Source organism: Phyllostomus discolor, chromosome 6 (assembly GCF_004126475.2).
Source record: "Phyllostomus discolor isolate MPI-MPIP mPhyDis1 chromosome 6, mPhyDis1.pri.v3, whole genome shotgun sequence".
NCBI classification, from domain to species: Eukaryota; Metazoa; Chordata; class Mammalia; order Chiroptera; family Phyllostomidae; genus Phyllostomus; species Phyllostomus discolor.
This window is the reverse complement of record NC_040908.2, coordinates 22,513,002-22,540,015: the sequence shown is the minus strand read 5'-3', so window position 1 is coordinate 22,540,015 and position 27,014 is coordinate 22,513,002. Positions and strand designations below refer to the sequence as shown.

At 37.4% G+C, this 27,014-nt stretch overlaps 1 protein-coding gene across 4 annotated transcripts in view; it reads left to right on the top strand.

Annotated features, from left to right (window-relative positions):
• Nucleotides 1–27,014, top strand: part of ATL2 (atlastin GTPase 2) — a 48,810-nt gene that overhangs the window by 9,033 nt on the left and 12,763 nt on the right. For all 4 annotated transcript variants that reach the window (XM_028517563.2, XM_028517561.2, XM_036027876.1 and 1 more), the window contains exons 2-5: nucleotides 13,681–13,925; nucleotides 23,432–23,566; nucleotides 23,995–24,099; nucleotides 26,807–26,857. In XM_028517563.2, the coding sequence (XP_028373364.1) occupies nucleotides 13,681–13,925; nucleotides 23,432–23,566; nucleotides 23,995–24,099; nucleotides 26,807–26,857 (536 nt within the window). The remainder of the gene's footprint in view (nucleotides 1–13,680; nucleotides 13,926–23,431; nucleotides 23,567–23,994; nucleotides 24,100–26,806; nucleotides 26,858–27,014) is intronic.

The following is a 27,014-nucleotide window of genomic DNA, read 5'->3' as shown; positions in this document are numbered from 1 at the left end:
TGGATGAATAAGTTTTGACAAGGAAGTTTTTGGAAAAAGTAAAGGGGAAAAATAGCTGTATGCTAACATTTGATGAGAGAGAGCCCTGGCTGGTGTGGCTCAGTGGATTGAGCGCCTGCTTGCGAACCAGCTGGTCGCTGGTTGGATTCCCAGTCAGGGTACAAGCCTGGGGAGCAGGTCAGGTCCCCAGCAGGGGACATGTGAGAGGCAACCACACATTGTTTCTTTCCCTCTCTTTCTCCCTCCCTTTCCCTCTGTCTAAAAATAAATAAAGTCTTTTTTAAAAAGGTAAAAAAATAAAGATGAGCGATATATCCCTCTTTTTGTTAACAGATTGTATTTTGGTAACTTTTAAAAAATTTTTCTGGAAATCTTGACATAAGAATTCACCTTTGAGTTGATTTAACAAATTTGCTCACTTGGCACAGTTGAAAGATGATCAGTTTGACTATTTTTGTACAAAGACCTGGATATGCATTCATATTGATTACTTAAAAATGTTATGTCCTTGCAAATTGTTTAATCTGAGCCTCTGTTCTTTATTTTATATAAACAAGGAAACAACGCTACCCCACAAAGTGATTTTGAAGATAATGGAGATGATATGTAGTTAGTAACACAGAATAAGTATTCTGAATAACATAACTGTCTTTTCCCCTCTTCTATAGTAAAAGGTACACCTAAAATAATTTATACAGTAAATTATCTTGAGGAAATGAGAAAGTTACTAATAATGTCTTCCCCTCTTCTTCCAGATAACCACTTTTCCCAGTTTTCTGCTCAACTGTTTCCTTATTAAAGAAGGCTTGCTGAGCATTCTTGTATAAAATGGCAAGCTCTGCTTCCATTTCTCTTAATGTACTTTACTTTTTCTCTGTAGCATGTAACTCCAGCTTTTGTCATATATTTGTCTTTATTTCCTCACGTTTAGGATCTAAAAAACTCCTAAGGGCTTGTATGTTTGTTTTGTTTACTACCAAATCTGCAGTTCTAAGAAACATGTTGTAGGTGTTCAGTGAATATTTATTCAGGGGATCGAGGCTTATTCCCCATGCCCCTCTCCCCTCCTGTTTTCTTTTTATCTCCTGCATCAAAATGACCTTGGTTGTTTTAGTGAGGTGCTTGTTACGAAAGGTAGATTACTGGGCTCTATACCTGGTCAGCTGAATCAACATTGGAGGTAGAGTCTAAGAATCTGTATTCTAAACAAGCCACCCAGGTGCTTCTTAAGCTTTTAGTGTGCATGGGACTTACTGTTTTATTTGTGAGGCTGTACCTAATTAAATATTGATAGTGTAACTCAGTTGTAGACACATGTATAATTAAATTACAAATGAATTGACCATTCTGCAGCAAAGTTTATTCCCTTTTGATCTCTCTAGGAAGAGTTATGTGTATCTGTAGTTTTGATTCTTTTGGTTACTCGAGTTTTTGTCCAGAAATCCTGTTTAATCCAGATCTTTAAGGATCTAGAAATCTCAAATACTGGATGTTTATCAATTCACTTTTCCCAAACAAAATAAGACCCTTTAAGTAGTATTTGTCATTTTTTTTAGTGACAGTAAGAATGGATGAGCTGATATCAGGGATTTAAGTGAAAAGCATCATTCAAAATAGGACTGATTTAGCCTTTTTTCTATGGCTGTACCACTGGGGAACAGCGATTGATCCTGTCACATTTAAAGGCAGTTTGGTATAGAGGAAACAGCCAGGGCCCAATGTAAAGGCCTAGATAGAAATCTTGTTGCATATACTACTTTTAGCTGTAACATCTTCAATAAAGAAATTTTAAACTTTTTTGAATATCCACATCTCTCTGAAGTGGGGATAATTAATTGCTAAGCCTCAGGGTTGTTGAGAGGGTTCCTATCACAGTGGCAGGCATGAAGTCAGAGAGTCATTTAATAAATATAAGTTCCTTTCCCTGTGGAAGTAAATCCTGAAGCAACTTAAAATGCTTCATTAAAAACAGTTGTAACACAGCCCTGGCTGGCGTAGCTCAGTGGATTGAGCGCGGGCTGGGAACCAAAGTGTCCCAGGTTCGATTCCCAGCCAGGGTACATTCCTGGGTTGCAGGCCATAACCCCCAGCAACCGCACTGATGTCTCTCTCTCTCTCTCTCTCCCCCCCCCCCCCCCTTCCTTCCCTCCCTAAAAATAAATAAATAAAATCTTTAAAAAAAAACAAAAACAATTGTAACACCTTTCAAACTTATAAAAATGACAGAAAACTGTAATAGATGCCCCAGATAGGTCTAATAATAATACTATTTGCTATATTTGTTTAGAATCTTTTTTAAAAAAGGGAAAATGTTACTGTACAGTTGAATGGTTCTCCCAACATTTCTTGCCTTCCTCCCCTCCACAGATATATGCCTATTTTTTAAAAAGATTTTATTTATTTATTTTTAGAGAGAGGGGAAGGAAGGAGAGGGAGAGAAACATCAATGTGCTAGAGAAATATCAACTGATTGGTTACCTCTCACAGGCCTCCAGCTGGGGACCTGGCCCACAGTCCAGGCGTGTGCCCCTGACCTGGAGTCCAACTGAGAACTCCAGGTTTGCAGGCCAGCGCCCAGTCCACTGAGCCACACTCGCTAGAGATACCTGCCTATCTTGCAGTGGCATATGTTTCCTGGTTTTTAAGTAGTTCTTAACATGTCTACGTATTTTTTCTCTTAAGTAATATATAGTATTGTGCTGTATTAACGTTTTTTTAGTAAGTGGCTTAAGTTGTGTATTTGTGGCCTGATTTTTTATATGACATTGGTTTTGAGGTTTATCCATGTGTACACATTTAGGTCTTGTTAATTTCAGTTCTTCAACTATTTCATTTTTTTTTAAAGATTTTATTTATTTATTTTCAGAGAGGGAAGGGAGGGAGAAAGAGAGAGAGAAACATCAATGTGCGGTTGCTGGGGGTCATGGCCTGCAACCCAGGCATGTACCCTGACTGGGAATTGAACCTGCAACATTTTGGTTCGCAGCCCTATTTCATTTTTTATTTATCTGTGGATATTTAAGTTGTTCCAAAGTTTTTTGTTTGTTTTTACAGTTACAAATAATACTTCAGTAAACAAGGGACTTTGTCTCTTTCTTCCTGTGCATATGTGTAAGAATTCCAGTCAGGCCCTGGCTGGTGAGGCTCAGTGGATTCAGTGCTGGCCTGTGAACCAAAGGTTGCCGGTTATATTCCCAGTCTGGCCACATGCCTGGGTTGCAGGCCAGGTGCCCAGTAGGGAGTGTGAGAGAGGCAACCACACATTGATATTTCTCTCCCTCTTTCTCTCTTCCTTCCCCTCTCTAAAGAATAAAAGAAATAAAATCTTTAAAAAAAAATTCCAATCAGGGCTGTCCAACCTGGGATCCAGGATGGCTATGAATGTGGTGGCCCAACATGAAATTTAAGCAGATTTACTTAAAACCTTTTTTTTGCTCTTCAGTTTTTTGTTTAGTGTTAGTGTACTTAACGTGTGGCCCAAAACAACTCTTCTTGGAGTGTGGCCTAGAGATGCCAAAAGATTGGATACCCCTAGAAGTTACCTGGAAATTAAATTTAAAAAGTTGAACTACTGTGTATTCTGTTTAAATATTTGGATCAGGGAATAAAAGTATGCCCTCCGACCCCTCAAAAAGAGCAGATACAAGACTCTTGGGGTGACTTGGGTGAGATTTTCTGCAAGACTTTCTTTTCTTTAGAAGAAAATAGAGAAGAACCTTAATGAGGACTTTTTAAGTTGCAGAGCCTAAATAGAATTTCTCTGAATTTGTCCTGTTGCTCAGAGTCCTCTGAGCCATATTCATTTTAGCATCTCTTAACTAGCCAACAAAATTGACTTTGTAAACTCCAACCTCATTTCAAATATTTAATTTAAATTAACTTTAGTTCAAAGGTTTTTTCTTATCGCAAAGTATGCTGATATTCAAATAATATTCTTTAAGAACTGGTTAGTATTTGATGATGAGCTTATGTATTTGTAATGTTTTACAATTTTCTTCCTCTGTTTAGATAAATGCATAAAGGCATTTTTATGACTCAGTATTCTTTAAATGGGAACAGCAGAAATTCTGTTACATCAGTGCTGGTTACTATGGAAACAGTGGATTTCAAGTGGAAAGTAATATGTGAACCTTATAGGAAAACAACTTTTTATTTATGTTCTGATTTGATAATAATTAAGGAAGGAGATGAACTACATTATGTACTCTTGAAAAGCATTTTTAAAACTTGGTGATTTAGTGTGGTCTTGCTGGCCAAAGGGGCAAAGCTAATAGAGGAAATTACCTGAAGGGGTTCAAAACAGGCCTCCCCAAAATGTGCCTTTTTGGCCTGTGGATTATTTTGAGTTGAAGGTAGGTGAGACCCTACCCCTCTTTAACTATCTCAAAGAATCCCACTGTGGGGCCTTGCCCACATTAGAGAGTTATTACCAGACATGGCCTTTTATGACTTACAGGGCAGGGCAGGCTGCTAGTTACTGAACTTCTGTTCTTACCATCCTGCCAACAACTTTCCTCCCCTCTGAAACCTCAAGGCCTCTTAACCTCATTGCTTGGCTCAGGGTGCCATACAGACCTCACTTTACTTTTCTGTCTCTGAACCTGTCAGGATGTGGGGTTCCCGTATGTGTATGTAATTAAATTTGGTTATTTTCTCTTTTTAATGTCTCATGTCAATTTAATTAGACCAGCTGGAAAAACCTAAAAGGGTGGAGTGATTTTCTTCCTCCCCTACATACCTGCTATCTAACACTGGTAATAGTTCCTCTTTAGGAATCTATCAAGTTTTTATTTTGGCAATTTGCATTGTGGTTCCAGTGTTGTATGAGAGAAATTTAACTTTATAAGTTCTTAATAACATTGTTTTCTAGGAGCAAACAGTTAAAACTTTTTTTTTGGTAGTACCTGCCTGATTGGCTAATAGCCCCTTCTGTCTTTCAATAAAAAACCAAAAAACCAAACCAAACCAAGCCAAAACAAAACCCAAAACCCTTTTTTAAAAGAGGTTTGTGTATTTATTTATTTATTTTATTTATTTATTTTTAGACAGAGTGGATGTGAGGGAGAAGAGAAGACAAGAAAGATCAATGTGTGGTTGCCTCTTGAGCACCCACTTGGTCCCACCAGGGACCTGGCCTGCAACCCAGTCATGTGCCCTGACTGGGGATTGAACCAGTGACCCTGTGGTTCACAGGCCGGCACTCAGTCCACTGGGCCATACCAGCCAGGGCTCAAAACAACAACAACAAACTTTATTTAAGTCCAAGTTTGTGCCTTTTTCAATGTTTTTATTCTAGGCTACAGGTGTCTGGGGTGGGGGGAGGGAAGTCCAGCACTGTTATAAAAGCTCACTCAGGTGACTGATGATGATTCCATACCAGTAATTTTCAACTCTAGCTGTATATCATGTCATCATATTAAAGCATTCTTTACATTCACCTTTTTAAAGTAGGGATGTCTGTGTACATTGCCTCTGTTCAGAGTCTTCAGTAGCTAGGATGGAGTGGTTAATTGTGTCAGCATTAACAGTCTTTCAGGAAGAACGGAAGGTTTTAGTTTAGCTTGAAAGCTTTTTTCTTTGTGAAAACTTTTAACATCACTAGAAACTACATAGAATAAAATAAAATATTTATATACCAAACACCTGTAATGTATTGTGATCCTGAGTACCCTGTTATTTTCTGAGGACCAGCAGGGTTGGTGTTTCATTGGAGTTAGAAATGTGCAGTTTCAGGCTCTACCTTGGATTTACTGAATCAGACATGTGTTTTAACAAGATCCCCAGGTCTTTCATATGCATGTTAAAAGTTTATGAAGCACTGCTATAGAGGACATAATACTAAATTAATAAGACCTGGCCCTTCATTCAACAGTGGTCTAGGCGTGTGTTTTCCTTATCTTTAAAATAAAGATCTTTATTTTAAAGACATTTAAAATAAAGATCTTTATTTTAAATTAATAGTGAGTGAGTTTGGCTGCATAATGTCCAAAACCCCTGTGAGTGATGTTAGATTTATTTTAAGTACAGTAAGTCCTTATTAATTTTGATTGGTTCTTGGAACTGCAGTGAAATTATGGATAGCAAAGCCAAGTTTACCATAAACTAATTGGTATAAACGAGTTAATTTCCTATGGCACATTTCTGGTCATGAACATATTACCAAACTTCAAAAGAAAGAACCAGAGCACTTTGAATAGTATACATTGAAATAAATGTGAGTTGTATATACATTTTAAAAAGAATAGAAGTAAGAGCCCTGGCTGGTGTGACTCAGTGGATTGAGTGCCATCCTGCAAAACAAGGGGTTGCCGGTTCGATTCCCAGTCAGGGCACACGCCTAGGTTGTGGGCCAGGTCCCCAGTAGGGGGTGTGTGAGAGGCAACCACACATTCACACATTGGTTTCTCTCCCTTTCTTTCTCCCTTCCTCTCTGTCTAAAAATTAAAAAAAAAAAAAATAGAAACAAGGTTATTATTTCCCAAGGCTCTATGCCAGTTCAGGGTAGCAGGTGGCCTGAGCCTATCCCTATGGCTCAGAGTGCAAGGCATGAAGCTTCCCTACACACCTACACAGGACACCCTTCCATTTTAGGGTCACTCACATCCACACCCACACTCACTCAGGCTGGGACAATGTAGATAACACCAATTCATATAACGTGCACATCTTTGGCATGTGGGAAGACACTGGAATACCTGGAGAAAACCCACACAGAGATGGGGAGAATGTGCAGAACTCCACGCAGACAGTGGGCCCAACCCTGCATGGATACATTTTTTCTCCTTAGTGTTACAGTGAAATAATGTTAAGTGGAACTAGATTGTTTGAGGATCTTGCAGTGCTAGAACTTGAATGTCTTCTCTTGACATTTGTATTCTAGGGAGTGTCTGCATATTCTATTGATGTTTACATTTAAAACACTTGTAGGAGTAGAGAAGTCCTTTGCCAAGATAAAAAGCTATCTCTTGAGTTCTTTAAGAAAAAAAGTATTAGTAACTTCATAATTCCTTTTTATTTTTTAACCAAAATATTTTGGCATGATGTAGTACTAGATTCACAGGAATTCATTCATAAAGGAGTAAATTTGTCACCATTGAATACATTCAGAATTATGTTTTACAGATCCTGCATGCAGGTCAAGAGAAAATACTTTAAATTGAACTTGAACAGTGTCAGAATTGATAGACAGCCCCAGTTTTTCATCACACTGAAGCATAATATTCATGGGCAATTACCCTTGAAGGGGACAATGCTAATTAGATTTTTTTCTGGAAAATGATTAATAAATTGGTTGTATCCCTTCGTCCTGCTCATTTAATAAATGAAAGTGCTAAGGGGAGTAGGCTGGATTTGATAATTTTTTTCAAAATCTGCTGTACTTAATTTACATAAAATCCACTGATATCTGCGTATTACTTGATGCGTTTTGACAATTACATAGTTTTGTAATCACCATCACCACAGTAATGGTATAGAACATCTCCATCATCTCAAAAATTTCTCTTGTACCCTTTTATAGTTGGCTTAGCTTGGGCTTCTATACCAAATTACTGTGGACTGGAAGGCTTACACAACAGACATTTACTTCTCAGTTACTGAGACTGGGAAGTTCAAGATTAAAGTGCCGCGGATTCAGTGTCTAGTGAGAGCCGTCTTCCTGGTTTGCAGATGGCTGTCTTCTTGCTGTATATATATGGTAGAGAGAGATCATCTCTCTCAAATCTGCTACTAATCTCATACATGTGGGTTCCACCCTCATGACCTAATTATCCCCCAAAGGTACTACCTCCAAGTACTGTCACATTGGGGATTAGGACTTCAGCATATGAATTTGGGGGATGCGCAAACATTCAGTCCATTGCACTAGTCTGTTCTCTTCCTTTACCTTATGTTTCTGGCAGTCACTGATCTGCTTTCTGGTACTTGTAGATTTGCTGTTTTTAGAATTGAATCAGACAGTACAATATTTTGCATGTGGCATCTTTCACTTAGTATGCTTTTCAGATTTGTGTCATTGTGTATTTCAGTAGTTCATTCCATTGCCAAGGAGTATCCCTATTCATTTTCTAGTAAGTGAACATTTGAATTGTTTCCAGTTTATGGACATTATCAGTAAAGTTGCTTTGGACATTCATGTTCATTTCTTTTGTTGTCATATGTTTAATTCTCTTTGAAGTACATAGGAGTGTGATTGCTGGTTGTGTGGTGTTTGTTTAACTATATATAGGGTATTGCCAGAAAGTTTTTTAAAGTGGTTGTATCATTTTATACTCACCAGAAATATATGTGAGTGCCAGTTGCTCCCACAAACTCACTTGTCAGTCTTATAAATTTTAGCTATTTTGATGAGGATGTAGTGGCATCTCATTATGGTATTAATTGATTTCCTTAACATCTAATGGTGTTGAGTATATTTTCATGTACTTACTGGCCATTCATATATCTTATTTGAAGTCTGTTAAAATCTCTTGTCCATTTAAAAATGGAATTGTCCTTACTGAGTTGTAGAAGTTTGTTATATATTCGAATACTGGGTTTTGATTAATGATTTTTATGTCCATCATGAGGGATATTGATCTGTAGTTTTTGTTTCTTATAATGTCTTTGTCTAGTTTTGGTATTGGGATAATAATACTGGCTTCATACAATGAATTGGGGAATGTTTCCTTCTTTTTTTCTGTAGGAATCTGTGTAGACTTGGTATAATTTCTTCTTTAGAAATGTTTGGTGGAATCACAGTGAAGCCACTTGGGCCTAAAGTTTTCTTCATAGGTTATTTAATGGATTTGATTTTTAAACCTGATTCTTTTCAGTTTTCCCTGCTAAAAAGTGAGTGCCTTCTTTTAGTTACCAACTGCTAATGAGCTTCTTAGAGCAGGGCTCTTGCTTGCAGACGTTAGGAGGTAAGAATTGATGTGTATGTGGAACTACTTTGGGGGAAGTGAGTTGAGGTGAATGGGGGGATAGGCACAGATTTTACAGTCACTTGTCTTGTATATACCGAAAACAGTTTTTTTTTTGGATCCTCTGGCACCCTTCTGCCCCTCACAGAAACCTAAATGCTGTGGAAGTAGAAGAAAGGTTGAGAAAGTATTTTAGGATATCGGAGAGGCTTTCTCTTGTTTCTAGTAGCACTGGCCTATATCGCTTATCTTTTGTATTTGGGTCTGCTTCATCTCCTAATAAAATCTTTATTGGATTCACTACTTAAAAATCATTCTATTATGGAAATTTTCAAATACGTACAGGAAACTGTGTAGACATATGTCCCAGATTCAACTATTGTCAGTATAATGGAGACTTTGTTTTATCTGTTCTCTCATAGCCAGCTTCCCACCATGTTATTTTGAAGCAAAGAGTAGATTGTATATTTTGTGTCTTTAAAAGATTAAAGATGTTAAAAACATAGCATGGTACCATTATCACACTAGAAAAATACTTCCTTAATATCAGATATCCTGATTATATTTCTCTGATTGTTTCAATTTTTTTGTAGGTGCTTTGCTTAAATACTGCATTTAGTTGATAAGCCTCTTATGTCTCTTTTCTGTAGATTCTTTTTTCCCTGTGCAGTTTATTTGTTCATGTTTGTGTGTCCAGTGGGATTTCCTGTGTTGTGGAATTTACTGACCCCGTCTCTGTGGGGGTGGTGAACGTGCCTCCCGCATCTCCTTCCCTGTTGTCAGAGCTAGAGCAGCAGTTTCCAACCTTCTTCACCTCGTGGCACACATACACTATTTACTGAAATTCTACAGCACACCAAAAAAATTTTTTTGGCAATCTGACAAAAACTGGTATAATTTAAATTTTTTTACAAAAAGTAATAAAGTAATTACTTAATCTTTTTGCTCCAAAGTGACTTTTTAAGAAACCAGATACCTATACTTGTTTATAAGACAGTAGTTTTACACTGGTGTACTTCAAGAATTTTTAAACCATGCAAATACCTGACTATTTATTCAGGGGCGCTGACCTCTTTTCTTTCTTTTCTTTTCTTTTCAGATTTATTTATTTATTTATTTATTTTTAGAGAGGGAAGGGAGGGAGAAAGAGAGAGAGAGAGAAACATCAATGTGTGGTTGCTGGGGGCCATGGCCTGCAACCCAGGCTTGTACCCTGGCTGGGAATTGAACCTGCGACACTTTGGTTCGCAGCCCATGCTCAATCCACTGAGCTATGCCAGCCAGGGTGGCCTCTTTCCTTTGGATTGTCAAATAAAAAATGACAACAGCTAACACAATAGCCATTTGGTGTAAATGAATCAAAATTATACCTATTTTTTCGTCAGATCGGCAAAAATATTTTTTAATATGCTGTATAATTGTGGTAATTATTTTATGTGTGCCATGAGATGAAAAAGGTTGAAAATTGCTGATACATCCCATCAGTTTTTCACCCAGTAGTCTTTGTCATGGTGCCTTGCTGCCTTTTTGAAGTTCCCATTGCTAGAGAGTGAAGACTACCTGGGTTCTGTTTATGCAGGACCTGAAGCACTACTTAATTGGTTCCTGGGTAAACAGTCTTAAGTCAGACAGATCTTTATAGTTCCTGTGTGTGTTATTTCTAATTGGGAATTTGATTTAGGAAATCTGTTTCATTGTATATCATAGTTCCTGAAAATAAATGAAAAGAATATTGGACAATCTTTTAAGAACATTTATTAGGAATATAAAGTAGATATTCAATGTAAGTATATTATTTACTAATGGTTATATACTTAATAATACTAATACAGCCTTTTAAAGAGTTTTTCTTAATTGGCTCAATTAACGGAGGCTTCGTAGAGTCTCTTCAGAGGTTCTTCTAAGAGCGATATAAAGTGCAGCTCGGGATACCCTCTTTCCCTGGTAGAATTTGTTATAGCAGGCATAGGTATTGTAGATTATTTTAAAGACCTTAGAATTATATCCAGAGTTATTGTCATCTAGTTCATATTTTTCTTATCGATGTGTTAAAATCATGATAGCAAATGCTAGAGAAGATTTTTTTTTTTCAGTGATTCCTTGCTTTTCCTTTGTTGCTGAGCCACTTTGCATGAAATTCTAACCGGTCAAGTTTGCTCTGAAATTCTGCATTGCCTTTTCTTTCTTGTCTTTACTAATGCATTCACTTTTTGAGAAATTGTTTTGCTGATAGTGATCTCAAATAGCAATTTCTTCTTAACTTCTAGGTAACATGACTGGAAAATTCTTCAAGGCATTTGTAATGGCACTTAATACTTTACACTGAATTTCATTGCCAGTCAGTTCTCTTCTTCCCAAACCTCTCAAACTATCTTTTGAGCTAAAAACTTATTCCTTTGCCAGCTCACCTGTCCGATTTTTAGATATTTTGAAGACTGTAGATCGTGCCTCTGTAAGGAAATGGCCTCTTTGGTTCAGTTTTATGGATTTGCAGATATGTACATTCTGTCAAATTATCCCACATCATTAACCAGCCTGTCATATTTAACAAGTTACTGCTAATCGTACTGACCCAGAGACGTATACTTCTTTCTTCCTTGTCCTTCACAACTGTGCTTTGTTGAACATGATAGCACAAATTTTCTATTTCTAAATATGTCAAATTTTTTAAGTTAAAAAATTAACTTAAATTTTTAACTTTAAAGATTTGACATTATGGTGGTTTATTTTCTGAGATCATAATTAAAGCAAAAAAAGTTCCAAAACATAAGAAATTTACAAAAAATAGCAGAGTGCATATATTTGTGTTAAGAACAACTCCATATTTCTAACTAGACAATTAACATCAACTGATTGTCAATGATCTTTAGTTTTGAGTTGGTCATAGTATTTATAGTTATAAATTTGAATTTTAATCCATATTGTGGGACTCAATTATAAAGCCCACAAAAGCAGGGTAGGGTTATTGAAAGTAAAGCAGTTTCAGTTTGAGGCTTTGTCAGTCTGTGCTGATGGAGAGGTAGCAGTGGGGCCTTGCAGTTTTGCTGTTTGTGGTCTGTTTATAGCCAGTTGCAGCTCTTCACCCCATTCAGTTGAGAGAACCACATTGTTCCTTTGGGAAACAGTTTGCTTTCTAATGTTACATTGAAACTTTGACCTAATGTTCTGTAAGAAGTAAGTCAAAGATACACAAGGAAATGTATAGCAATTATTAACCTTTTTCATGAGCTCTCAGCATTAAATTATGCACTGTATGTAAAATATCTCAATGTACTCTTAAATATGAGAGTAGCACATAATCTTTTTTGAATTTAAAAACTATCTGCAAAATACTGTTAAGTATTTGATACTTTGCTACCATAGAATTAAATAAGGACTTCTGGGTTGTAATTTACACTACTTTCACTCTTAAAGAGATCTAGATTATGACTAGATAGTTCATACAAAAGGAAACATACATAGCCCAAGTCAAATATGTGCCTATTAAATCTATATGGGTAATGTGAGCCAAAGTTTGAATTTTATTTATATTTGGAAAAGCTGAAGGAGTTTTGTCAGTATAGGTGCAAATATGAATGGAAAATGATTATTTTGGAATTTGATTCTGTTTTTGGAAAACTTTATGTTTGGAACATCTTGTATATGTGAAGCTACTTTTGGTTGTAAATTTTATAAAATCTCTTAAGTGATCATTCATTTTTAAATATACACTTAGTGACTGAATTAAAATGTTCTGTGACTGTAAAATACACAGTGGATTTCAAAGGCACTATGAAAGAATGTAAATATTTAAAATATTGATTGAGTTGAAATGACTACTGGATATATTGGGTTAATAAAATAATATTATTAAAATTATTTGTTTTGTGAATTATCTGAATTCACCTAATACTATATTAAATTGAAGTTTAACTGTGTTGTACATTTCCTGGAAAGTTTCCTTTTTTTGCATGCAAAAGTTCCTCCAGCTAAATCTGTATGCCATTGAAATCTCTTGTTCTTTATATTGTATTTTCACCATCTGCAGCACATGTTGAAGTAGTGTTGATTTTGCTACGTGTACAGTTAAAAGGTGCCTTGTAATGTGGAGGTAAAGGCTTTGCAAATCAAATAAGCTAGCTTTTTTTTCCGGTAAAGAGATTACAGATTCATTAACGTGGGTGTGTAATCTTTGTTCTGAGAATAGCGGTTATGTGGCACTCCTCAGTGGACCGGCTGTCTCCTGGGAGAGGAGGGGCTGTTAGTGCATTGCACACAGTCTGTGTGATCCTTAGACTGGAAATTGGCACCGGTAGACAGGCTTAAGAGGAGAGTCTCTTAAAAATGTTGATGTGGGAGAGGGTAAGTTCCCGTGGAGTAACTTGTTGCTCCGTGGTATGAAGTGAGGAGGAAATCCAGACATGTTGCATTACTTCTGAAACTAGCTAGGTGTTTCTTTTGTTTGAGAACAGAAACTTCAACTTTAGAACAGCTACTTACTGTTCACATTTAGCTGTTCAAGTTAAAGGCTTAATTGAGATAGAGGGCATACTTAGTATTGCTGTTTATCTGTGTATATAGTGGGAAATCTTACTGGTATTCTTGGTCCTATTATAGAGGGAATGAGAAATCCAAAATGTATTTGAACATCAGTTGTAACTGTTTCAAATGATTATAATGGGGAAAACGGGGGTGGTGTGGTGTGGGAAATAACTGAAATTTTACTTTAGTTGTGATCCTTTAGAAAAAGTCTGTAATGCAGGAATTCAAGTAATGTGTTCTCTTTTTAAAATTCTAGGTGAGAATTATGAAGATGATGACCTAGTAAACTCTGATGAGGTTATGAAGAAAGCATGTCCAGTACAGATTGTTCTTGCTCGTGAAGATGACCATAACTTTGAGCTTGATGAAGAAGCTTTGGAGCAGATATTGTTACAGGAGCACATTCGTGATCTTAACGTAGTAGTGGTGTCCGTGGCAGGAGCTTTTCGTAAAGGGAAATCATTTCTCCTGGACTTCATGCTTAGATATATGTACAACAAGGTGAATAGTGTCTTTTAAATTGAACCCAGTTAAAAACAACAAACTACCAACCAATCAATCTTATTTAAAAACTAATAGTAAAAATAAACAGTAAGAGCTGTGTTTTTACTTTTACAAAAAAATAGTTCTTCATAAGACTTCTCAGTTATGACAGTAATACAAGTTTGTTTGATCACTTCATTCTTCTTTATCTCCATAATTCCTTTTTGCTTATAGTACATACTGATGCATATGATGGAGCATCTGTGTTCTAGGCATCTGTAGCTCTAACCTAAGATGTCTGAGTATTCACCAGAGTCCCTGAAGTGTCCTATTCAACTTTCCCTTTTTGTTATTTCCATACACCTTGCCCTCTTGATCACCTTCACAACAGTGGGGGACGTAGCCTGAGAGAGACTTTCATAAAAGTACAGCCATGCTCCTCAATTAAGTCACCTTCAGTGACTGTAACGTTTTGAGATAAAGTCCAGTTCCTTACAGTGGCTTCCATGGCCTTCTGTGTTCTAGCCTCCTCTCTTGCCTTTGTTTGTAAAGTGTCTGTGGTTTTTGTAGTTCCTCGAGTGTGTCCTGTTATTTCTCAAATGTCGCTCTACCCTCGGCTAATCTTTCCCTAGGAGGCTTTCCCTGATGTCTAAAGCTGTGTCATGTCCTCCTCCCAACTGTCTAGGCACAGGACATGTGTTTCATTGATACTGCTTTGTTTGTTTGTTTGTTTGATATGACTTTTTTATGTATTTTTTTCTGGCTAGTTTTAACCTCTGTCGGGAGTTGGCCTTATCTTGAACACTGCTTCTCCTGCACCTAGCACGATAATTGGCCCACAGTAAGCACGTGCTTTATATTTTGGCCAGTAATCTCCCTTTCTCTATACATTTTCACTTTTTGGTGGTACCAGACAATTGTTACTTCCTTCCAAACACCTCCCCCACCTCCAGCTTAGACTTTTTCCCTGAAAAAAAGCAAAAGAAATTTTTTTACATGACTTGGAATGTTTATTTTATAACAGTTGAAAGTTGGACTGAGGGAATGGGAGTTTGATAGGAATCAAGAGGGAACTGGAACAGAGCATTTAGTGGGAAGGGCTTTTCACCGGGTGTTTGATATTTAGAAGCACACGTAGATGCTAAAAGTTACACAGACGGAATTGTGTAGTTGTCTAAACAGTTGTCCAGGTGCTTACCTTTATGAGTTCTGTGTAAATCTGTAATTGGGCATGCATCTGCTTTTCAGATCGTTCTTTTCATAGGGGTCTCTTCAGGCACGTTCAGATATGCCTGGGAATCAGGAATGTAGTTCATATTAACACTATTTACATGTATCAGAAATTGAGAAAGACACAGTATTTTAAAGTTTCCCCATTTAGACTTGATTTTTTCCCCCAGAGTTTCACATCCGAAATAGAGGAATGTATAAATCATGGCATATTCTTACAAAAGAACACTGTACATTTAAAGTTGGTAAGAATTCCTGTATTTTGAGGTTCAAACTCCTTAAGTTAGTTTGTATATATTGTATCTATCTCTGTCTGAGCTGTTCACTGCAAATGTATTTGATTTCAAGTAGGTCACAGACAGTAGAATGTTAGAAGGGGAAGGAGGCTGACTTAGATCACTTGTATAGCAATGACAGATAAGTTCCACGTCAGGTGCCACTTCTGATTCCATCTCTGATCAATCAGTAGGGGCTGTTCAGAGGTGGAGTAGCAGCCCACACATGTGTTATGTATTTGCAGTCTCTAGCTAATAGAATTTCCCCCTCTGCTGGGGAAGTCAGTGACGTCATTGCAGGAAAGGTTATGAGGGTCTGAGTGAGGTTACATACCTAGTTAGTGGATTCTAAATTGAAATATCTTTACTAGTTTTTATTCAAAAAGGTTTCCATATAGAATTCCTGATATAAGTAATCTTACTCTCTTAATTGAAAATTGCATTAAACGGTGTTTGATTTTGGGGAATAACATAGCTGTACTGATTTAGTGCTGGGACATGCTTTTCCTCAGATGAAAAAATAACTTTTTTTTTAAAGATTTTATTTGTTTATTTTTAGAGGGGAAGGGAGGGAGATAGAGAGAGAGAGAAACATCAATGTGTGGTTGCTGGGGGTTATGGCCTGCAACCCAGGCATGTACCCTGGCTGGGAATCGAACCTGAGACACTTTGGTTCCCAGCCCGCACTCAATCCACTGAGCTACGCCAGCCAGGGCAACAGTGGAATTCTTTATTATCTTTTTGATGACCGTGAATTAGTATCTTTGACTCCTCTTTGATTTGGTATCATTAATTTGCCTTTTCTGTCTCAAATCAATTTTATTGATCTTTTAAAAGGGACAGCTTTTGGTTTCTTTGATTATTTTATCCTACTGGTACCCTGTTATCTTTTCCATTTTATTGATTTCTGCTCTACTTGTATTCTGCTTGCTTAGGTTGTATTGCTGTTAATTTCCTAAGTTGGAAATTTGGGTGATTAGTTTTAGATCTTTCATCTTTCGTGATGTGTGAACCCAATGTTATAAATTCCCCTCTAAGCACTGCTTTTTATGCATTTCACATATTTTCATAAGTTGTATTTTTGTTTTCTTTTATTTCAAAATATTAAAAATTTCTATCGAGACTTCTTTGACTCATATGTTATTTAAAAGTATATTATATAAACTCTAGTTATTTGGGGGTTTTCCAGCCACAAATTATTTCCAGATCAGCTATTACTGGTTTCTAGTTTAATTCCATTATAACTATTTCTTTAAATTTGTTTTAGGGCTTAGAATGTGATCTATTTTGGTGAATGTTCTCTGTGAGTTGGAGAGGAATGTGTATTCTGTTATTGGATGAAGTGTTCTGTAATTTCAATTAAATAGTCCGGTTCAACTATATCCTTACTGATTTTTTGTCTGCTGGATCCGTCAATTACTGATTGAGGAGTGATGAAGTCTCCAGGTAATATAATAGTGGATTCGTCTATTTCTCCTCACAGTTCAGTGTTTGCCTCACATATTTTGACTGTTGTTAGCTGGCGTACATGTTAAGGATTATTGGGTTTTCTTAAAGAATTGACTCCTATATTATATGTAATACAACTTTTTATCTTGATCATTTCTTTGTTCTGAAGTCAGCTCTGTCTGAAATTAATATAGCTACTCTAGCTTTTGTTTGATTAGTGATTGCATGGTATATTGTCCTCAATTTCTTTACTTTTAGCCTACCTGTGTCTTTATATTTACAGTGGATTTTTTGTAGACAACAAATAGTTAGGTCTTTTTTTTTTAATCTACTGCGGCAGTTTCTGTTTTTTAATTGGTTTATTTAGATCATGCACATCTAAAGTGATTATTGATATAGTTGGATTAGTATCTCTTATGTTTGCAACTATTTTTGTTTGTTGCACTTGTTCTTTGTTTTTTTTTTAATCTTATATCTTCTCTCTTTTTGGCTTTTATAGGTTTTTAAAAAAGATTTTATTTTTATTATTTTTTTAAAGATTTCATTTATTTATTTTTAGAGAGAGGGGAAGTGAAGGAGAGGGAAAGAAACATTAATGTGAGATGGCCTCTAGCATGCCCCATACTGGGGACCTGGCCCGCAACCCTTTGGTTAACAGTCTGGCGCTCAGTCTACTGAGTCACACCAGCGAGGGCTGTTTGTTTATTTTTAGAGTGAGGGGAAGAGAGCGAGAAAGAGAGGGAGAGAAACATTGATGTGTGAGGGAAGCATCAGTTGATTTCCTCTTGGATGCCCCCCACCAGGGACATGGCCTGCAACCCGGGCATGTGCTCTCACTGGGAATCGAAGTTGGTGAGATGACCCTCAACCCACTGAGCTATGCCAGTCAGGGATAGTTTTAATCAAACATTTTATGATTCCACTTTCTTTTGTCCCTTAGGATATCCATTATACTTCTTAAATGTTTTTTGTACTGGTTACCTGAAGTTTGCAGTATACATTTACAACTAATCTAAGCTTACTTTAGAATAATGCTATTCTAAAATACTAGTGCAGGTACCTTATGACAGTATTCCCAGTGCATCCCTCCTGTCCTTCATCACATTGCTGCCATTCATTTCTTCTACCCAATTCATTTTTGCTATTAGTACTTTGAACACACAATTGTCTGTTAGATCCATTAAGAATTATATAAAGAATAAAAGATTTTATTTTCACCTTCTAATCCTTCTCTGACACTTTCTTTATATTTGTCTGAGTTTCTGACTTATACTCTAGGTACTTCATATAAGTAGAATCATACAATATTTGTTGTGTCTGGCTTATTTCATTTAGCTTAATGTCTTTGAGGTCAGGGACACCTTTTAACTAGAACATATTTTTAAAAATTATTCTTTGTTAGTTTGTACCTAAGTTCATAGTTGTCCTCTGTCTGAACTTGTGAGTTGGGTTACACATAATGTCATCTCTTTGTCCAACCCCAAAAGGGAGGAGTTGGACAGGGGGGTGGTTAAGATGTTAGACAATTTTAAACTGTTTTTAAGAGTCTAATGTCTCTTAATGTGTTCAGGGACTTGTAGAGAGAGTATTTACGTATTCAGATGAGATTGGGCAAGTTCAGGGTGGTAGGGCTGTAGAGTATATTTACATACTCAGATGAAAACACTGAATGATGCTTGGTGATCAGAGTGTGTATACCACTTATTCTTCATTCTGTCCACGAATTTGGGTTTTGAGTGTTAATCTGTCTCCTGCCTTAGGTCCTGGTTTTAAATAGGATAAGAGTTTCAGCTGTGTTGTTGTGGGGGCTCTCCTTTTATTGTAGTGTTATTGGGCCTTTAATTTCCTACTTCTTGTCTCTTTCTCCTATCTGTGGTGCGTTGTTACAGCTTCTGGATGGGCCTTTATTCTTCCAGCCTTCCCGTTTTTGGGGTTGGTGGGCCTGCAGAGCAGGGAGGTCTTGATGCTTTGATACATGGAGACCTGACTGGGCCACCAACTCTGTGTTTTAAAGTTTGCCTAGCTGTTGTTTCACTTTGTTGCTAGGGAATATTATCTTTTCTGTGGTGAAATAAATTTGTTTATTATTTAGAATAGGTAGGGATTCTTCATTTTTGCTAATTATATTACATTGGGAAGCTTATACTACAGGATTTGACTACATTTAAAGTACAGGTGTTTTCAGATTGCTTTTTGAAATTGAGATTTATTTTGTAAGAATCTTCTCTTGTTTTCTTTGACTAGAGGAATAAGGTTATTTTTGGAATTTCAAATTTTAAGGCTGTTTTGGGTCTCCCCAGTAGTAAATGGCACCAGATTACTGTTTTTCAAGTTCTAGGTTTGCTTTTAGAAAATTAACACAGCAGACAGTATCTGCTATGGTGAGGCTGCTTTTAGAATTCACTAGAATGCTCTTTGAGGGCAGGAATGTTCTTGTTCACTGCTCTGTCCTTAGAACCTAGAACAGTGACTGGCAGATGGTAGGGCTCAGTGCATGTGTTGAATGAATATGAATGTATTTTATGAAAGTTAGTCAGTATTCAATATATTAGAAAAAGAGCGGACTTAAGTTTTTGAGATACCAAAACTTACTAATTTTGATTAGCTACCTTCTCAAGTATACTTTTTTGTCCTTTTATTTACTAATAAATTTAATGTTATTTAAACATTTCCATTACTAAGGAAATGGCAAACTAGGAAGACATGATATATAGTCAGTAGATTTTTAAAAAATGATACAATTTGGAGAGGTTAATGTTAACAAACATGCTAGCTTATGATTTCAGTCATCTATACTTTTTAAATTTTATTTTTACTGTCTTATTTATATAATTGTATTATTTCTAGGAATAATAAAAAGGACCCCCCCCCATATCTCTTGCCTGTGCAAAAAAGGGGACACCTTGAAGCTTCATAATAAAAATTTTAAAGGTACTTATTTATTGAGAAAATAAATTTTGAGTATCTACTGAAAGCCAAGCACTGTTCTATATTCTTGAAAAAAAAAACACCCCAAAATGGACAAAACAACTTCATAGAACTTAAAAGAAGATAGAGAAACAAGGTAAATAAATAAAATGTAGAATAAAAATAAATTTGTCTAAGGGTAGGTTTTTAAAAATTATTTCTGTAGGTTGGGCCGTTCAAAAATAATGAGTTCATTAATACCACTTTGACGTGGTTGTGGAGTGGGGTGCCGCACGCGCAGCCTAGAACACGGCACGGTGCTGTGGTAGGAGCCCCGGGGCAGACGGGGGAGGAGTGTGCAGCCCCTGCTGGCAAGACTCACACAAGAACTACCATGCAAAACCATGTGAAGATGACCGCCTGCAGCGTCAGTAATATGCTTTAAGAGTCCAGAAAAGTGGGAGTCTGCTTGACTGTTGGCTCAGCGTAGGCAGAGAACAGGTGGAACAAAGATACAGATATTGATAATGCTAAACAACACACAAGGTCTGTCCAGAAAGTATCCAGCCATGTGCTATGAAAAATAGAGGCATTTATTGAAGAAGATATGAGAAACGTTGTACACAGGACAATGATGCCTCCTCACTTTCAGTGTAGGCACCCTGGAACCTCACACAGTTCTCTCAGTCGCCATCAGTTACCCCATCTTATTTTCCCGAATCTCATTGATGGTCTGAAATCTCTTTCCTTTCAAAGGTGATTTTAGTTTTGGGAAAAGCCAGAAGTCACAGGGCACCAAATCTGGGCTGTAGGGGGGCTGAGTCACCTGGGTGATTTGACGTTTTGCTAAAAAAACTCTGCACAATACATAACCCATGGGCAGACGTCATGTCATGATGAAGCTGCCAGTCACCAGTTGCCCACGGCTGTGGCCTTCTGAATCATCCAAATAGTTTTTGTGGAGGAATGTTGAAGCTTAACGCAAAATTTGATGCAGATATGTTGCTTTGCTCAGTCATTTTGAATGCAATGGCCACACAATACACATGCTCACTCAATGACATCTATTGCCCTTAACTGACTAGTACAGTGAAGTTGTTATTGTTCACACATGCGCATTCCAGCCTAGTCTTGTGGCTGCTGGGTTACACTGTTGTGATGCATATTGTTCTCATTATATTAACAATGGCTGGACTCTTTCTGGACCGACCCCATACATATGGGGGAATAGTGACTTTTTTTAGTGTGGTAGAAACAAGAAGGTGTGGGTGTGTGGGTATGGGTGTTGGGGAGATCCAATGGGGAGTATCAGGGGCAGAGGAAGGACAAGTAAATTGAAGGTGAATTATATGAAACCTCTCCGGATGGTCCTGTAGGTAATGGGGTGCCACAGATGACTTTCTAGCAGGACAGTGGCATGATTACATTCCTTGTTGATAAAATTGAGTATGGGAAGGAAGGAATGGAGGGGCCTATTTGGAGAATCTAAATTATAATTCTGGGGCAGGGCCACTGTTGGGCTTTTCTAGGTGGTACTATTAATCTTTTTCATCTCTGTGAGGGGTGCCTATGAAGCACAAGCCCATATAGCAGTATATATAGTGTGAATGAATGGATTTGTGTCATGTGTCAGCCTTGTGACCGAGAGAGAGAGATGAGGGCCTTAAGTTGAAGATACTGAGAAGTGAAGAGGAGTGTCCAAGACATTTGTGCTTGATAGGATTGGTAACCTGGGGTTGGGAGTTTTGTGGAATAAAATGATTGTAGGTAATTTGAGGTTTAAAGCTGATCTTCACTTTAGGTGATGGCCTATTTAACACTGCCCCCCCCCTTCTATCTGCTTTTCTTTTCTTTTTTTTTTTAATTTTATTTTAATCAAGTACAGTTTTCTTCCTTTTACTCCCATTCCAGCCCACCCACCCAACCCTCCCTACATCCCTCCCATTACCACCCAACCCTAGTTTTTGACCATGTGTTCTTTAAATTTGTTCCTGTAAACCATACCCATTCTCCCCTGAAATTCCTTCTTCTCTCCCCTCTGGTCACTGTCAGTCTGTCCCCTATTTCAGTGTCTTTGGTTATATTTTGCTTGTTTCTTTGTTTTGTTGTTTAGGTTCCTGTCAAAGGTGGTATCATGTGGTATTTGTCTTTCACTGCCTGGCTTGTTTCGCTTAGCATAATGCTCTCCAGCTCCATCCATGCTGTTGCAAAGGGTAGGAGCTCCTTCTTTCTTTCTGCTGCATAGAATTCCATTGTGTAAATGAACCATAATTTTTTGATCCATTCATTTACTGATGGGCATCTAGGTTGCTTCCAGCACCTAGCTATTGTAAATTGTGCTGCTATGAACATCGGGGTGCAAAGGTTCTTTTGTATTGGTGTTTTAATGTTCTTAGGATATAGTCCCAGCAGGGGAATTGCAGGGTCAAAAGGCAGATCCATTTTTAGTTTTCTGAGGAAGTTCCATACTGCTTTCCATAGTGGCTTCATCCCTCACTGACCCTACCTTGGCATCTTTTCCCCACGCCTAATTTGAGCTTTGTTATCTGTTTGGGACTGTGTATCCAAGCTCATGAAATGTTTTTATGAAACAAAGGAATTTTTCCTATGGGATGCTCTGAGTAAAGGGTATGTGGGCTTTAAGTATACTAAAGTATAGGGATCTTGATATTTGTCAAAGTTACTCACTTATTATGTTCCAGGTTTAATTTTCTAGATCAGTTACCTTATGCTATATTAACTTTTAAATTATTTCATAATATTTAATTGTGACAGTTTAGCCTTATGGTTTTAGTTAAAACATTTTATTATGGATAATTTTAATACCATATAATAGAATATACATATAGTGAACCCCAGTGTACCAGTCAATACTTTACTGGTCTTGTTTCATTTGTTATCTAATGATAACCTGCTCTTTTACTCTTTTTTATTTTTGTTGTAACACTTTAAGGCAAATGGCATGCATATCCTTTCACCATAAATACTTGCATATTTAACAGATAAAGACTCTATTATCATTATTAACACAACCCTAATACCATTATCACACCAAGCAATCAACTTTATCCTGATTTAAAACCATCTAAAATAATACCCACTCTGGTTTCAGATTTCCCTTGAGGATTTGAAAAAAGCCATTTACAGTTGGATTGTTTGAATTGGGTTCCAAACAAGTCTTGTGGTTATTTTTAAAGTTGCTATTTTCTTAAAGAGAAAAGACAGTGTGAAAACATTTTAGTATAAGCTATTCTCAGAGAACAATACTATTTTTGACACTCATTCTGTCTGGAACTTAGTCTTGCTTATCTGTATAAGAAATGTTGAAATAGATGGTCGCTATTTTTTATGATTTCTAAACACAGGAAATCTTCCCAAAGTGGGCAGAAGTGGTTGTGACCCCATTTGTCTGGAAGCATGGAGAGTGAACATGGGAGCAGATGTGAGAAAGTTCAGGTGTGGGAGAGACCACCTCTCTCTCAGACGGACACTCAGATGAGATGTGACACTGCTTTGTAACTGCTTGTGTGGTGTTCCAGAGTGTCTTACTCTCGCTGGGTTACCTTCCTCAGCTGGAAAAATAAAGAATGAGTGATTTCTTACATTTCTGTTTGGTTCTTAATTATTTGTGCTTTATTTTATGCTTATGCTTGACTTTAACAGGAATCTCAAAATTGGATTGGTGGAAACAACGAACCATTGACTGGCTTTACATGGCGAGGTGGTTGCGAAAGAGAAACCACAGGCATACAAGTCTGGAATGAGGTGTTTGTGATCGACAGACCTAATGGAACAAAAGTAAAAGTCTAGTTATTCTTTTTACTATGTGTTTCTCCTGTATTCTCTCTTATTTTCTGGTATTACAGGTCAGAACAACACAAAGCTATTAATGTCTGATAATTTTAACATAAAGTGTGGGACAAAAGTAGGTTTACAAGGTGTTCATATGGAAAATAATACAATAATTAAATAATAATACAAGAACAACTCTGTTTCACATACTCTCGCCTGGAAACCTACTTTTTTGCCCTACCCTGTATATGGATTATTAGGCCACAACTGAGATATTTAGAGCACTTTTCTTGATGTAATTACTGATTTTGGCATTTAACATTCTTTGTTTGGTGTTTTAGTTAGTATTTTACTTATTAGTATTTCAAATTCTTACTAAGTATTTAAACTTTGTAAAATATTTTACTTAGCATTTCAAACTTTTAAATTCCCAGGTGGCTGTGCTGCTAATGGACACTCAGGGTGCCTTCGATAGCCAGTCAACCATCAAAGACTGCGCGACGGTGTTCGCTCTGAGCACCATGACGAGCTCCGTCCAGGTGAGAGGGACACGAGGCCTGTGGGGTGATTAGTTCCCACGAACCTTCGCTCTTCTTCCAGATGCCTTTGGTTGGAGAAAAAAAGACTGAAATGAGAGCTGTTACATTTCATGCTTGTTGTTCTGGCTCACAATGTGAAATTTTGTACTTGGAGTACTTACCAAGGAAGTAATAACCGATAGCCAGTCCCTTTGATTTTTCATCATATGTTATTCTTAGTTGGATTCAGTCAGATGGCTGCCAGATAATGTATTCTTCCTCATGCAAGAAATGTTTCTTCTCAGCACTGGGTGGTAGGTGACGCTGTCACACTGTCTTGGAATTTTTGTTCTGCTTTCCAGTGAAGTCTGGACATGTGACAAGTCAGTCTCTAAGTTCCCATTTCTAGCCTTCCTCAGTTTGAAGTACCGAGTTGTCAGAGTGGAAGAAGTCTTGGGTACTATGAGATAAAAGAGGAGTGCTTTTCAGCCTGGCTTCTGTTTATTGTGGGGCTGGGGATGTCTGTCACTGTCAACCAAGTGCTGCTGTTGGGGAGCCTCCTGGGTCTTTTGTTTTCATTTCGTTCAGCCTCTTTTTCTCTGATCTTGCAAGCTGGCAGAACTGATCCCTGTGGTAAGCAGAAGCCACGTGTTTGGTTTGTAGTACCGCGTTATACCCTTTCAGATCAGCTGGCTTTGTGGCTTACCTTAAATTATAATGGGGGACTTCTCTGTCCGAAAACTTGTACCTTGGTGTTCTCTTGTTTATTTATTCAACTTTACTTGGCCAGGTTTTGGACAACCAACCACTTACGGCCACTCACCTGCTTTCTTATCTGTAAAACGAGGGTTTTACCCATCTTGCCTGTCTCACCTGTGGTTGTGTACAGTCAGCTAGGAGATCCGAATGAGACGGTGTGTAAGAAAGTGCTTTGTAAACTATCAATATTCAGGAAGATCAAAGTTATTTTTTATTATTGCTTTCTTCGCTGCCTTTGAGGTTAGAATTCTGACCTTCCTTACGTAAGCTGTCTGGCTGATAGATCAATGACAGATTGATCCTCTGGTCATTTATTCTTTCAACAAATAATTAGTGAGCACCTATGAAGTACAATACACTATGTTAAGTACTGATCTGAATAAGCAAATCCGCTTTTTCATTGCTCTTTGCATCCTGGCTCTGACAGTGAGAGGATCTACACCTCTTATCTAAATGCTAAGGTCAGTATGGGTAAAAATAGGTTGGTTGTGTTTTCAGTTCTAAGTTTAAATCTAGGGTTTAATCACCTCTGTCATTAATGACTTTTTAAATACTCTAAAGTTAGTCAGCTGAGAAAATTATTTTAATTTTGCTGACCTATATTGGCAATACACACACACACACACACGTGTGTGTGTGTGTGTGTGTGTATTTCAAATCTTCACCAGAGGATATGTTTATTGATTCGAGAGAGAAACAAATGTCGATTTTTTGCCTCCTGTACACTCCACAGCTGGGGATCAGCCTGCCCCCTAGGTGTGTTCCCTGACTGGAAATCGGATCCACAGCCTTTTGGTGTACAGGGTGATGCTCCAACTGTTTCAGCTGCCCGTCCAGGGCTGTGTATATTTTTGACCTCCAAGTGATTCAGCCAGATTATCACTCATTTGCTGTTGGAACAAAGTGTTCTTTCTGTCTTTGGAGTAACCCTATTTTCTCAGACATAACTACTTAGCAGAGGTGACATCTGTGGATATCCATTTTTTTCCTGTGGTGGCTTAGGTCACCTTTTAAAAACCTGAGTTAGAAGGACTGGACCTAGCGAATCTTTTCTGCAGTTTCTCTCCCTTGAGAGTACGTAGATCTTCCATTACTAGCTCTGGTCTCTGTGCCTTGGACAGCCTCCTTAAACATTGTAGAAAGGGCAAGAGTGCCACCTACTGTTTTTTTTTTCCCTTACCATAGACTGGTAAAATTTTCATGTTATTTAGGCTGATGAGTTTACTTAAGTAAAAAGAGAACCATGCTAGAATTGATGGTGGTTGGAATACCCACTGAATAACTATAAACTATGTACTATGATTGTATCGGGGGGAATTTATCTTTGTAGAACTATGCCCCTCACCTTTATTAACTTAGAAAAATAATTGTGGAAACATTCTTTACTAAAAAGAAAAAAAGACTATTTCATAACGTTAAAGTAACTTTGAGAAAGAGAAAAAGAAACTTACTATATAATACATTTTTTAAAATGTCTGCATTTTTTAGGCCCTTTATGCATGTATTCATGGCTTTTATAGTTTACCATCACTGCTTCCCTCTTTTTTTTTTTTAAGATTTTATTTGTTTATTTTTAGAGAGGGAGAGAGAGAGAGAGGGAGAGAGAGAGAGAGAGAGAGAGAGAGAGAGAGAGAGAGGGAGGGAGAGAGAGACACATCAATGTGTGGTTGCTGGGGGTTATGGCCTGCAACCCAAGAATGTACCCTGGCTGGGAATCGAACCTGGGACACTTTGGTTCCCAGCCCATGCTCAATCCACTGAGCTACGCCAGCCAGGGTCACTGCTTCCCTCTTAATCTTCTATCCTGACCATTAGGAACAGAGAGAGTATCCTTCTCATGTGCCACTGGGTAACAGTGACTCGGTGATTCATTTGTGTGAGGGACAAAATAGCCTTCATTTCCACAAGTAAAGCTCTACACAGCTGGGTGTTCAAAATAAAGCACTAATAAAAACAATTTTTTTAATAGGTATATAATTTGTCTCAGAATATTCAAGAAGACGATCTTCAGCACTTGCAAGTACGTATGTCTTAAAGGATGCATGCCAAGTATTGAAAATTTAATGCCTACTTTATTGTGACTTTACCTCTAGAAGATTGAATACTGTGTGACTTTAAACTGAAGTATGACTTCTTGACTTCTTATATATTAAACTTTTTATTGATTAAATTTTAAT